This window comes from Apis mellifera, linkage group LG6, assembly GCF_003254395.2.
Source record: "Apis mellifera strain DH4 linkage group LG6, Amel_HAv3.1, whole genome shotgun sequence".
Taxonomy (NCBI): domain Eukaryota; kingdom Metazoa; phylum Arthropoda; class Insecta; order Hymenoptera; family Apidae; genus Apis; species Apis mellifera.
In genome coordinates this window covers 13,185,351-13,198,716 of record NC_037643.1, presented here as the reverse complement: position 1 = coordinate 13,198,716, position 13,366 = coordinate 13,185,351, and the positions used below count along the sequence as shown (strand labels likewise).

The window sequence follows — 13,366 nt, the reverse complement described above, 5'->3', positions numbered from 1 at the left end:
TAATATTTAATAATTTTTAATAGTAATTTAAAAATTTAGTTATTAATTCTACTAAAACTTTAATGATAATAGAAAATGTTATGTTTGAATAAAACAATAATTTAATAAAATTAGTTTTATTACAAAAATAGTGTAATATACATTTCTAAAATTTTATACATTTTTTTTACAATAACAAACAATGACTACTTGCAATTTTATATTATGTGTTAAAAAAATCACAATTATAATATTTGCATTACAGATATTTAATATATAACATAATTTATTATAAACTTTCTATCAATATAAAATGCATAAAATTATAATTATGTGTTACAGATTATAAGATCGTTTGTCTACAACCAGGTTTTGTCATATTATTCATAACTCGTGATTTAGTTTGTTGTATCCTTTGGAGCAATAACTGTAAATGTAAATATTGAATGTCATTCATTTATAATAAGCCTGTAGTCAAATTATTTATAAAAATTTATGCTTTATTTCAATTTAAATAATTATACATACTATATTTTCATTTTCTATTTTCTTTTGTAATTTCTTTCTATTTATTGCAGAGCTACTTATTCGTGATGGTGGGATATTTTCATAAAATACTTTTTCTTTTGGTTTCTGTTGTGCCATTATCTTTCTTAATAAAATTTGATTCTCCCATTCGATTTTTCGTATTTCTTCATCTGTAAAACTCATATTTTTTCTTTTATTTTTTACTTGTTTGATTCCTATGGAATTATCTTCAGATATTGAACTTCTACCAATAGAATTTATAATTTCATTGTTTTGCGTTATATTTTCAGATTTTTCCTGTTCGTTTTTAATTTCCTCGTGACTAAATTTGCGCGTACTGATTTGAGGATGAGGAGAAAAATGAGAGTCATTAAGTGATCTTAATGTACCATTAGTTTCTTCAGATTCATCACAAGATTCATCAGAACAAAATGAATCATTACTATAAATAGAATCTTCATCTATAGTATCTGCAGTATCTTTTAATTGATCTGCAGCTAGTTCAATATCTTTTGGAGTTTTTAATTCTAAATCACAAGCATTTTCTTCATCCGTTTCTTCTTCATCCACCTCATGTATACTGGGCACATGATTGAAACTGTCTTTCATTTCAGAAAACTGTTCATGAACTATTTCATCTGTCAATGTTAATGTATATTGACACCTACAATCAGGCTGAGTATCTTTTAAACATGACATGAGAATAAATGTCAATAAAATATTTTGTAAAAAAAGATGAAATTATTAATAGTACAAAATTAATCCGAGAATATTTTCAGGTTAAGAAATAAGTGTAATATGTTTCAATAACCATGGTAACCAAATAACAAAACAAAATAATCTTCTCTAGTTAAATGTTATCAAATATAGGCCATGCTACATATTACTATAATATGTATATTTATAAATTAAGATGCGAATAAGATATCTTTTTTTTTATTATAATTTTACATCTACATTTCTTTTATTATTGTAAATAATCAACTTCAATCAAAATGTTTAATTAATATTAAATACAGAATCATATAATTCAATAATTCAATAATTTCAACATTTATTTTATAATTTTTATTTAAATGCTATATATAAGATTTCCTTAATTTTTTCATTAAAAAATTTTACTTATTTTTATATATTGTTTTACAAAATATATAATTATTATAATATTTTAATGTATTTAAAAGAGAATACAGGTACAAATGAATTTTTTTTGTTTTTTGTAATAATATATTTTGATATAAAAGTCTAAAAATATTTTAATCATTAGCAAATCCAAATACTTTTAGACTACCAGCATCACGTTTTCGATCATAAGTATCTTTATCATCACATGCATATGCTAACAAATATTGTTTTGGATGCCATGCAACTGTAAAAGTTGCTGCTTCTACTGGTATATCTGTAATCTTTTCTCCAGTTTCAACTTCACCTATATCTATTACAAGATCTTCAGATGCTGCAGCTAATAATTGTCCATTATAAGAAAATGATATAGTTCTCACTGGCCATTCTAATCTTGAAAATGTTCTTAAACAACACAATTCATCTGCATCCCATAAAGAAACTAATGCATCTGCTGAACCAGTTGCAAAATATCTTCCAGTAGGATCAAATTCTATACAAATACATGTTCCTGGATGTGCTTTAATTACATGTAATAATTCTAAATCTGGATAACTTAAAATATGTACACAGCCTTGACCATTAGTTAAATAAAATGTATCAGAATCTTTATTCCATGAAATTTCATTCACTTCAAAATTGAATTGTTCTTCTGCACGAATTTTCATTACTCGTGCATCAATAAAAGTCACCAAATCTTCTTTGTTTCCTACAGCTATTGTATTACCATCAGGTGACCACGATATATTGATATTTTCACCTCTTGTACTGATATTTGCTGTGCATTTTTGAGTTCTTGTATCCCATATACGAACTGTTTTATCTCCACTTGCAGTAGACAATAACTCTGGATAAAAAGCATGCCAGCATAGTTGATCTACACTACCACCATGTCCTCTGAAAGTTGTTTCTTGTTTCTATAATAAAGTTTTATTAAAGATTAAAATCATAGTTTTAATAAATAAATAATATGTAATATATAAAAAATAATGTATAAAAAATCAATATGTAATGCAATTAAAAAATAAGATATTTCTTATATAAAAATAATTATAAGTAATTTAAAATATATTTAATAATCTCAAATATTCTAAAAGACTTAATTACGATTTTATTATGATTAAATTATGATAAAAATTATGATATTTAATATATATGTATAATATTATATATATTATATATAAAATAATAAATAAATATTTATCAAAATTAAATTTCGAAAAATTGAAATCATACTAAATAATAGAAAAGAGGTTATGTTTACTTACTAAACGATCTGGACAAAGAGAAAAGATGCAAACAGATTTATCAAAAGATCCTGAAGCCAAAAGTTTTCCATCACAACTCCATCCTACACTATGTACTTTCGCAGAATGACTTTGTTGTTCTCTAATTTTATTATGTGATTTAAAATAATTTATCAATTCATCAACACGAGAAGTAGACATTGTTGTTTTTACTAATTATCAGTTAAATTATATACAATTTTTTAATTACTTTTTTTTTGCGACAAATTATCTATAACTTAAATGAAAAACAAATGACATAAAAATATTTACATAATTATTAAATATAATATATTACAATAATTATTTACATGTTTTATTTTAACCATAGATAAAATATCAGATAGATTTAATAATGATGTATTTTTATAACATAGTTTAGAAATTTATAAATATCTTAATATTGATAATTCATTAATTTTGAATTATTACTGTTTTATAGAATAAAATTATAAATAAAAAATAATAGGAATTATTAGCATTAAAAAAATATATATAATTTAAAATTATTTAAATATAAAAAAACATTCATAAGTTTTGTTCAAAAAATAATTTTTATTATAAATTTTTTTTATTAATATTATAATTTGAATCTGTACTATAAATTAATAAGAATATGATAATTAAAATATTTATATTAGTTAAATAACATCTACTAGATTTATACATTTTATAAAAATGACTTACTAACAGATGGCGCGAATATTTTCATATTTCAGAATTTTAATTATAAATCAAGAAAATCTAACAAATTATATTATCAATGAATTTTAAATGAAAATTAACTTCATAAATACTTTAAAAACGGGACGGTAACGTCCTCTTAAGAATGATCGATATGTGAGGAATTTATTCATCAAAATTGCAATTGTATTTGTATTACAACGAAGATGCGAATGTTCATACGTGATATACTTGTAAAACATCACCTGATCCGATTATTCCTATCGCCTGATTAGTATATTTGATAAACTGTTTACCGCGGTAAGTTTATGACCAGTTCAAGAACAATGTCGACATCATTAATAGTATTTTAAGAATTGGGACGTGATAATGATCACACGAATTATCCAGATTATTTCAAACCGAAATAACGAGTATTTTAGCAAAATTAATGCTTTTTTATCTCAAATAAATTTCTACTGCCAGTAGTTAAAATTCAACGTTTAAAAACGTTTAAAAATTTATGATTTATAATGCCACGCAGTCGTTTGGATGCTGTTTATAGAAGTATTCTTCTCACTAAATTTTTTACGAAAGGCTGGGGTAGTCCTCAAAATTTGAAAAGGTAAGAATACTCTTGATGAAAGTAATAACTTTCATTTTATTTAATATAAATTTAAATATTTGATTTGTGTTCGAGAGTATTCGATTTTAGTCTTATGATTGAAATATAAATATAAATTCTATATATGGATATATTATATTAATGTTATTATTTTATATATATAATATTTATATATAAAATTATAAAATATATTTATAAATAATATTTTAATACTAATTGATTAAAATTAATATATTATATAAATAAATTGCATTAAAAATGTTTTTTATAAAAATTATTAAAAATTATATAAAATATAAAATATACATAAATTATAAAAAATAATATATATTATATTATATATATTATATATATTATACATATATATTAATATAGAATAATCATTAAATTTATATTTCAGAATATTTGAATTTAGAAGACTTCTTGCTAATAGAGACACATGTTATAAACTTATACCTCGTGATTATCCAATCAATATAACTAAGGTAATGTAAATATTTTAAAATTGAGATTATTGAAAATAGAAAAAATATTATATTTATTATTTATTATTATATTTATATTATATTAATATTATATTTATTTTTATATTTATTACAGGATGAAGAATGGTCAGATTGTCATATAATAGAAGGTTGTTTTGAAAGTCCATTCAATAAACATCTTCCTCAAATAATGCCTTATGAGACAATAACTGCAAATTTTCAATTAGTCCTACCAAGAAAATGGTACTCTCATAAAATAAAGCCTATTTGTTTACATCTTGCAGGTACTGGAGATCATGTAAGTAAATTAATCTTGAATTAAATTAAAATATTAATTTTTTTTTTATAATATATGTATAAAATAAATAATTTTTATATATTGAAATTGACTTGATTATTACCTGATTTCAGTTTTTTTGGCGGAGAAGAAATTTAATTGCCAAACCTCTATTAAAAGAATCAGGAATTGCATCTCTATTATTAGAAAATCCATTTTATGGTACAAGAAAACCACAGAATCAAATGTAAGAACTTATGTTCAGAAGGTTTGTAATAGTAAACAAATATTATATTTTAGAAGAAATATGTATGTATATTAATATTGATTTGTAATTTATAGACGCTCTTGTTTACATAATGTCTGTGATATCTTTGTTATGGGAGGATGTTTAATAATGGAATCAATTGTTTTATTAAATTGGTGTGAACAGCAGGGATTTGGACCTTTAGGACTCACAGGCTTATCAATGGGTGGACATGTTTGTATTTTAATATTTCTTTTTAATTTTAAAAGTTTAATAACATAAATAAATTTAATTATTTATGATATTAATTATTTATCTAATTATCAATAATAAATATTGATTTATTTAGATGGCTTCTTTAGCAGCAACTAATTGGCCAAAACCAATACCATTAATCCCTTGTCTTTCTTGGTCAACAGCATCACCAGTATTTACTCAAGGAGTAATGAGTGCTTCGATTAACTGGACACTTTTAGAAAATCAATATTTTGCAAATGAACTGTATCAAAATGATCTCGCTAAAATGGTAAAAATCATAGGTAAAGAAGTAAGTGGCTGATTATTTAAAACATAAAAAAGATTTTTAAATATAATTATAAAAAATAATATATTTTTAATAATATATTTATACATTTTTATATATTTTTACAAAATATATTTTTAATATAAATATTTAAGCTGTTTATTTTTAGGATGCGTTTTTAGCTGGACAACATTTTGCACAGCATTATCCTTCAAGCATGAAAAGAGTTAATGAATTAAAGAAAATGACTGAAAATGTTACTAAAAAAGTAAATACTATAACTGCCTCTGAAACTGTGATTAATAATAGAGATTATGATGAACAAAATAAAGACAATACTTTAAAAAATGAAATTGCTGAAGAAAAAGCAGCAAGAATATTTCCTTTAAATATATTATCTAACAAATTTAAATTAAAAGATTCAAGTACACATAAAGGCATGTATATTTTTGGCATGTATATGTGTATATTAATGAATTCTAAATTTATTTTTTCTTTAACAAAATTGATAATATAACTGTCTTAAATGTTTTTAAATGTGCTGAATTATTTATGTAAAAGATAACTTATTAGATTTTACAGGAATTTAATAATATATTAGTATTGTATTAACAAATTTTTTTCTTATATAATTTAATGATTTCGAATTTTTAAAATTTGCATTTTTTTAACATAATAATTTACAAACATTTAATATTAAAATTATTAGTAAATATAATGTTTATTAAAATATTTTAAAATAAGTGTTTATAAAAATATATATATTTTTTTTTTTTTTTTCTTAGTTTAAATGTTAATTTTAAGAAAGCATGGTTGATATAAGCATGATTATTATATTGCTTTGGCAATAGGTATATGTTTGTTACCAGTTCCAAGACATCCATTGTTTTCGGACTGTAAATGGCGTGAACGAGAAGCATTACAATTTATGTGTGGAATAATGGATGAATGTACGCACTTAAAAAATTTTGAAGTACCTGTTGATACCGAATTGATTATTGCTGTCTGCGCAAGAAATGATGCATACGTACCACGAGATGATTGTATGAGTTTGGATAAAATTTGGCCAGGAGCAGAAATTCGGTATATAGATGCTGGACATGTATCCGCGTATCTTCTCCATCAGAAAGTATTTAGGTAAATATCATATATGGAATATTTGATAATATTAATGATATTAATAATATTAATAATAATAATATTAAATAAATTTGAATTAAAAAAAATTAAAAATCTATCTTTTGATTTTTAAGTCATTTATTTTTCATTTTCAGATCTACTATAGTAGAGGCATTTGAACGATCACTGAAGAAATATCCTTTACATATTAGCTGATGTATAATATTATCTAAATTAACTAAAGTTAGTGTAAAAAGATTCTACAAGTTATTTTTAAAGTGTAATTTCGTGTTCATTCGCGACATTATATTAAGGTAAATTATATATTTAAATCATTTTTTAGATATTTTACAATTTTTATTATTTTTTAATTGAAACAAATTGATATAAATAAGAGTTGATCATGTGTACAGATTTAAGTCTCTATACATACTGTAAGAAATGTTTATTATAATAAAATATATTTTATGAAGTACGAATAAATTATAATATATTTGTATACAAAAATAAATGATCTGATTTATTATTGTTTATTCATTTATTATTTTTTACTTTTTAAATTCATTTATGTATAATATTAGATGTATAATATAGATTAATAAAAATGAATAAAGAATAATATATTGATTTATAATATCTATTAATTATAATATTAAGATATAGTATATTAATGTTTATTTAAAATTATCAATAAATTAATTATATATAAATCAAAAATAAATAAAATTTTTAAATATTATTCTCAAAAGATATAAAACTGTAAACTTAAATTATGCGGGTATTATGAAATAGGAAATACAATGGCGCTATCTACAGGACTGATAATAGAATCAATTAAACCGGAAACTGTAGCTGCTCGCGTAAAGGCCAGGAGCAAGCGTTGGCCACATGTGTTTTGTAGACCGCTTTTCCGTGGAAAAAGATCACCGAAAATGCCGTGTTTACGTAATCTGTGGTAACGTGACGTTGAAACGGTGCTCCTGAACTCGCTGCTATTGTGACAAAATTTTTAGCCTGTATTCAAGCCAGTCAAAAAAGATTTGCAAAATATAAAGAAGAACGTAAAGAAGAAAAATTACTTGTACTAACAAGGTGTACCCTGGTTGTCTGCTAACTTCCTTTTTTCTACTTGGCACGTATTGCATATACTGATATATTTTCTCGACATTTTTCATCCATAAAAAAGGTAGATTTAATCATTATTTAATTATTTATCATAGATCAAAAAAAAATTTATACCGGCTCATTTTTGATCATTTTGTGAAATCGCCGAGTCAGCGTGTTCTTAACCACGCAACTTATTTCCTCATGTAAATGTATTAGAAATTCTTCGTACATTCAATTATCGTGATAAAGATTTTTGTCAAAAAATTTTTTTTTCACTGGATAATGAAAAAAATCTAACACAAGTGAAATAAAAAAAAAAACTGTTAGATATTCGATAACGACCGCATGTGCATACCGCGCCTTCTGGAAAGAGCGATACCTCGTGACGAGAACATTGAGTGGGCGTTCTCTTATTAACAAAATAACTAACGACTGGCTTTTTATATTCGTGTATAATTTTTATTAAATTTAACGTGTCCGTGCATTATTGCACGAATTTCAAGAAGAGATGCGTCTAATTCACGGCATGGAGGACATGCTTAAATTGATGCTTTAAAGCCGAATCAACACACGAAATATTTTGAATCTCCGATCAAATAACGAGAATATTCGGGTAAATTAATGTATCCGAAAGTGTTCAATGTTCCTCAGGACTCCTCAACTGCCTGAGAGGAAGTAACATCTTATAAAATTTTTTCGAGCCAAATTCTCGTGGTCGGACTACCTCGTGTTTTGTCTTTCGGCGCGTACTATTCAAGATGGCGGCCAAGGTAGCCAACAGCACTCAGGGAAGTACCGAAAGAGAACAGTGCCCCGGGGTCTCTTATGCAAGTATCTTAAATCCAAAAAGCAGCAATGAGATCCGAACTGTTAATAAGGGTAATAATAAAGAGAATATTGGTGATCAAGTAGTTCAACAGCAATCAGTATCTATTAATCGTATTGCTTCTCAAAGTCTAACTGCTAAAGGAAAATCTTATCAAAGAACTGGAAGAAGAGTTAATTCACAAAATAAAATTGAAAAGCGTTATGGAAATGAATTACCACCAACTGCAGAACAAAGCCAATTATTTATACAAAAAGAAAATTTAGTTGAGCAACGACAAGAACCTATTCTTGAAAATGAACAATTAAATGGTGATATTGGAAGTGATGGAGAGTTTCAAACAGTAGCACCAAAAAGTGCTAGAAGGAAAGAAAAATTACGAGAACAACAGAGAGATTTATTTAGAGAACGACAGAGATATCGTGATCACAGATATCCTCTTCGTGGTCATATTGGAAGTAATGAAAGATCATATAAAGAACGAGATCGAGGAGATAAAGGAAGTATAGATCATAATATGGGAAATAAGGATATTCAAAAAGATAAAGAAGAAGCAGAAACAGAATCAGAATTTCAACCTCCAATTAAATATGTTGAAGCTCCTTTACCTGCAGTTAATCCTTGGACCAAAAGTAAAATTGTACCACCAACAACATCTTCAAATCTTGTTACTGCCATATCTTCAGGAAATGTAACATCTATCGAAAAACAGATTGAAAAAGAGAAAAGAGTACTTCAACCTCAACAACAACAAGGTATTATTGGTAAGTGTTAATATACATTTCAAATCATTTATTTTTATGCATTATTATATTATATTTTATGAGTTTTTATTTAAATTAAAAAAAGAAATAGAATTTTGTGTTTTTTATAGATTGCAATACTATTAATTCTAATTCTAATTTTATATGTTCCAATTCTATTTTTTTTTTTTTTTTTTTTTAAATCTATAAATATAATATAATTTTAAAGACACAAAGAATATATTATAACTTTTAAATATTTTATTTTTTCTAAATTCAAAAATGATTAGTTAAAAGTTTATAAAAATTTATAAAAGTTTTCATATATTTTATATGTATTACAATTTTATAAAAAAATAGATATTAATAAAAATTAAATGTATATTTATATTTAATTATTAATTTATTAAACAAACATTTATCATATACATGAATATTATTGGAATAATATATTTTTAATAAATTATTATAAAAAATATATTAATAAATACATACAAATTATAAAAATATAAATATATATATTATTAAAAATTTTTAAGATATATATTAGTATATAAAAATAATAATTAGCTTAAATATTGTAAATTTTTATAAAACTAATATTTTAATATTTGTATCAAATTGGCCTTGGACTTTGTACATGTGATGAAAGACGTTCTTATCTAGTTATAATATAGTATATGAAAGTACTTTTCCAAAAATATTGATAATAATTAAGTACTAAATTAGTTAAAAAAAAGAGGAATTAATTTATTTAATTATAATTATATAATAATTTGATTTATAACAATATAATTCAATAAGTTTAATAATAATCTTTTAATGTTTCAATATTTAAATTTTAAAAAATCTTATTTTTAAGAAATATAATTTTAATAGTGTGTAATTATATTATATACTATTTTAAAATAAAATAAATTATTATATATACTAAATAGTAAAACAATTAAAAAATTTTAATAAACATATATTTTTTAAAAAAATTACTTGATGTCGAAAAATATATATCTATATTAAATCAAAATTTTTTAATAATTTATTGAGATATTATGATGAATTTTCTAAGTTGAATACATAAGTTTTCGTATCAAAATTTGAAATGAAAAATAAAATTTGTATAAAAGTATTGATAAGATATTTGTAATAATATTAATTAATCTTATTACTTTGCTTATTAACTATATTTATCTAAATAAACATAATTATGTTATTTAATAACATATAATAACAAATATATTTAAATGATAATTCTATTGTCTGAATACAATCAATAAATGTTGACAAACTATATAATTATTGAAATGCGACATTGTAACGAAACGATAAGAAGCAAACGGTAATAAAGAAAATATTTTATGTTTTCAATGGATAAACTACACACGTGTATGAAAAACAATGAAAAAATATTTTTAAAAGTTAAAAATATAGAAATACTATTATTTAAAATTTTTAAATATAAAGTTTTATATATTATATTTAAAGAATTCATATTTACTTTGATATTTAATAAATGAATAGCATATAAAAAATTTTGTTTTAATATTATATGTAATTTTTAACATCGTATCATGTAGTTTCAATCAATATTTTTTTATTAAATATATTTTATAAAAATTATTAATTTAATTCTAATAATTTATTTGATTATATTAATTTATAAATTAAATCGTATCATTATATAAATTTTGTATAAATTAAATAATTTACAAATTTAATTTTAGTTTAATTAATATTAATAATATAAATTAAAATTTTAACGAAATGTTACATATTGAGTATTGTATTTTTTGTTTAAGGAAGAAATTGTTAAGAAATATGTTCAATTTTAAATATATATAAATATGTTTATGCAAATTTTTACAAACATTGAAAATGCAACAAATTTTTAAAAAAAGTTGCATTCATGAAGCATTTCTTTTTACAAATTATGAATAATTTTTTAATTAATAATTAATGATTAATTTTTTAAATAATGGAATTATTCAGAAATTATATAACTTTATTTAAATAAAGAAACATATAAATGATAATCCATAGATACTGTGAAATTTTAAATATATGAAAAAGAAATTTTATAAAGAATATTATATTATATTATAAAGAATATTATATTAAATTTCTAATTTTAGATATTTATTATTTGAATTTTTTTATTATAATAGAAAATTAATACGTTAAAATAATATTGAAAAGATTATATTTTATTAAATAATTTTTTTATAAATTCTTTTAATTTCATATTATTTGATAAAATAGATATATATAAAAAATAAATTCTGACACAATTTAATTTATCGTATCGATTACATAAAAAAATGTTCGTTAATAAAAGTAAACAAATTTTGTTACATAATTCAACAGCTTTATAATATTTAATCAATTGTTACATCAGTTAGAAAATCTTGAATCTCAGTGAAAGATTAAGAATAGATAACACGATATTAATTAAAGTATTTAATTATTAAAATGATAATTTTAAATGTTCGATTCGTTTATGTTATCTGAGCATCGTTGATTAATCCTCGGCATACGTGGCAAGAAAATAACAGTGTTGGCAATCGAATCATACGTCATTTATATCTAATCTTTTTTTATTTGCATAATAAATTTTTGATCTCCTTTCTGAATAGTCCTTTCTTTGCTTCATACAATTTGATTTAACATTGCTACATATAGATTTATTTTCAAAATAATAATATGATTTAATTTCTTAGCATAATAACTAAAATTTTGATGAAAAATGATATATCAATTTTTAAAATAACATTAATAGCCGATTATATTAAAATATAAATTTAAAAATATGATTTGATTATATATCAAATATGAAAATAAGTCTAGTAATAATATTGTTTTTTTAAACTCTATCCAATAAATGTACATAACATGATGCAATTATAAGAATCTCAGAGTAATTATATTATATTTTTAGTTCTAATTTAAACATTTATTCAGAAATTTCTGAGAATTATTCTTGGAGAATGATAAATAATTTCTAATAAAAATTAATAATAACTTATATATAGATATTTAGACTTTTGCACCTTAAGTAATTATGCTTGTTAGATCAAATATATATTATTTTATTCTATTTTTTTATGAATTTTTATATCTTATACTTTTTTATTATTTATCCCAATATTTACTTTTTATATACTTATTTATTATCAGATCAAAATAATGTCAAAAAAATTATAAATGACGTAATAATTTCATATCCACAAGGAAAAATTATGGTCGTTCATTTATGTTCTATCTATCTACATTGAATTATGTCGCAGAAAGTGAGAGTAGTGAGAGGGAACCTGTTCCAAGTTGTAGACCTTCTACCTTTAAAATAAAAGTAGAATCGTAAAGTCCAATGAATTCTAACCATATGTATATTATGTCAAATAAGAATATGAATAGTAAAATTGTAACGCAATGTCAAGATCATTTCCTTTTTTTCGTTACATAACAAAATGCATATGAATAACATGAAAATGTTAATAAATGATAAATTTGAAATACTTATCTTGAAATTTTTTATTAAATATTTATTTTTAATGTTAATTAATATTTCTCTTTCATCTAAAATTAAAAATTCATTTGAAAGAAATATTATAATTTCTACTGAACTTTATGTGATATATTTTTATTATTTTTAAATGATTCGTTATTAAAACTAGCAAAAAAGATTTTCTTTATTGAATTTTTTCTTTATCTTTATAAATATTATCCTTATACGATATAATTCCTACAAATTTATGTATTGAATTGAGCGGAAGCTATATAACGTACGTATATGCGTATTATTGTCTTAGGTAGTTATCGATGTAACAAGTTGGAACAAATAG

At 22.1% G+C, this 13,366-nt stretch overlaps 4 protein-coding genes across 11 annotated transcripts in view; 2 read left to right on the top strand and 2 right to left on the bottom strand.

Annotated features, from left to right (window-relative positions):
• Window positions 1-213: 213 nt before the first annotated feature.
• LOC100576400 (cilia- and flagella-associated protein 97) lies at window positions 214-1,451 on the bottom strand. The gene is made up of 2 exons (XM_003250063.4): window positions 508-1,451; window positions 214-406 (listed from the first exon to the last, which is right to left on the bottom strand). The coding sequence occupies exons 1-2, from the start codon at window positions 1,204-1,206 to the stop codon at window positions 323-325; spliced, it is 783 nt and encodes a 260-aa protein (XP_003250111.1). The 5' UTR covers window positions 1,207-1,451; the 3' UTR covers window positions 214-322.
• A 229-nt stretch (window positions 1,452-1,680) lies between these two features.
• LOC413173 (THO complex subunit 3) lies at window positions 1,681-3,221 on the bottom strand. Its single transcript, XM_396624.7, has 2 exons — window positions 2,898-3,221; window positions 1,681-2,546 (listed from the first exon to the last, which is right to left on the bottom strand). Exons 1-2 carry the CDS (start codon window positions 3,075-3,077, stop codon window positions 1,764-1,766), a joined length of 963 nt encoding a protein of 320 aa, XP_396624.2. The 5' UTR covers window positions 3,078-3,221; the 3' UTR covers window positions 1,681-1,763.
• A 469-nt stretch (window positions 3,222-3,690) lies between these two features.
• Window positions 3,691-7,361, top strand: LOC552008 (protein ABHD18). 3 transcript variants are annotated; one of them, XM_006562443.3, is made up of 9 exons: window positions 3,691-4,203; window positions 4,604-4,688; window positions 4,804-4,986; window positions 5,100-5,212; window positions 5,308-5,446; window positions 5,562-5,759; window positions 5,905-6,172; window positions 6,605-6,872; window positions 7,010-7,268. In XM_006562443.3, the coding sequence occupies exons 1-9, from the start codon at window positions 4,112-4,114 to the stop codon at window positions 7,068-7,070; spliced, it is 1,407 nt and encodes a 468-aa protein (XP_006562506.1). In that variant the 5' UTR covers window positions 3,691-4,111; the 3' UTR covers window positions 7,071-7,268. The 3 variants fall into 3 exon arrangements, with proteins under 3 accessions (XP_006562506.1, XP_006562505.1, XP_016768227.1); XM_006562442.3 differs by having other exon boundaries at window positions 3,692-4,203; window positions 6,587-6,872; window positions 7,010-7,361; XM_016912738.2 differs by lacking the exon at window positions 5,905-6,172 and having other exon boundaries at window positions 3,692-4,203; window positions 5,562-5,751.
• A 330-nt stretch (window positions 7,362-7,691) lies between these two features.
• LOC724517 (la-related protein 1B) overlaps window positions 7,692-13,366 on the top strand; it is a 29,866-nt gene continuing 24,191 nt past the window's right edge. For 5 of the 6 annotated variants that reach the window (XR_001703439.2, XR_001703441.2, XR_001703440.2 and 2 more), the window contains exon 1: window positions 8,720-9,551. Coding sequence is in view for 3 of the 6 variants with exons in the window: in XM_006562439.3 (XP_006562502.2) it covers window positions 8,720-9,551 (832 nt within the window). In the remaining 3 variants the exon portion in view is untranslated. Of the gene's footprint in view, window positions 9,552-13,366 lie in introns of all 6 variants that reach the window. The other variant, XM_001120391.5, reaches the window with a different exon arrangement.

Bases quoted from the DNA above. Each gene is read 5' to 3' on its own strand.
- LOC100576400 (XM_003250063.4), bottom strand. From the start codon at position 1,206: ATGTCATGTTTAAAAGATACTCAGCCTGATTGTAGGTGTCAATATACA. The intron at 407-507 runs GTATGTATAATT...TTACATTTACAG, and splicing joins AAATAGAAAATGAAAATATA to TTATTGCTCCAAAGGATACA.
- LOC413173 (XM_396624.7), bottom strand. From the start codon at position 3,077: ATGTCTACTTCTCGTGTTGATGAATTGATAAATTATTTTAAATCACAT. The intron at 2,547-2,897 runs GTAAGTAAACAT...ACTTTATTATAG, and splicing joins CTCTTTGTCCAGATCGTTTA to AAACAAGAAACAACTTTCAG.
- LOC552008 (XM_006562442.3), top strand. From the start codon at position 4,112: ATGCCACGCAGTCGTTTGGATGCTGTTTATAGAAGTATTCTTCTCACT. The intron at 4,987-5,099 runs GTAAGTAAATTA...ACCTGATTTCAG, and splicing joins TTGCAGGTACTGGAGATCAT to TTTTTTTGGCGGAGAAGAAA. The intron at 5,213-5,307 runs GTAAGAACTTAT...TGTAATTTATAG, and splicing joins AGAAAACCACAGAATCAAAT to ACGCTCTTGTTTACATAATG.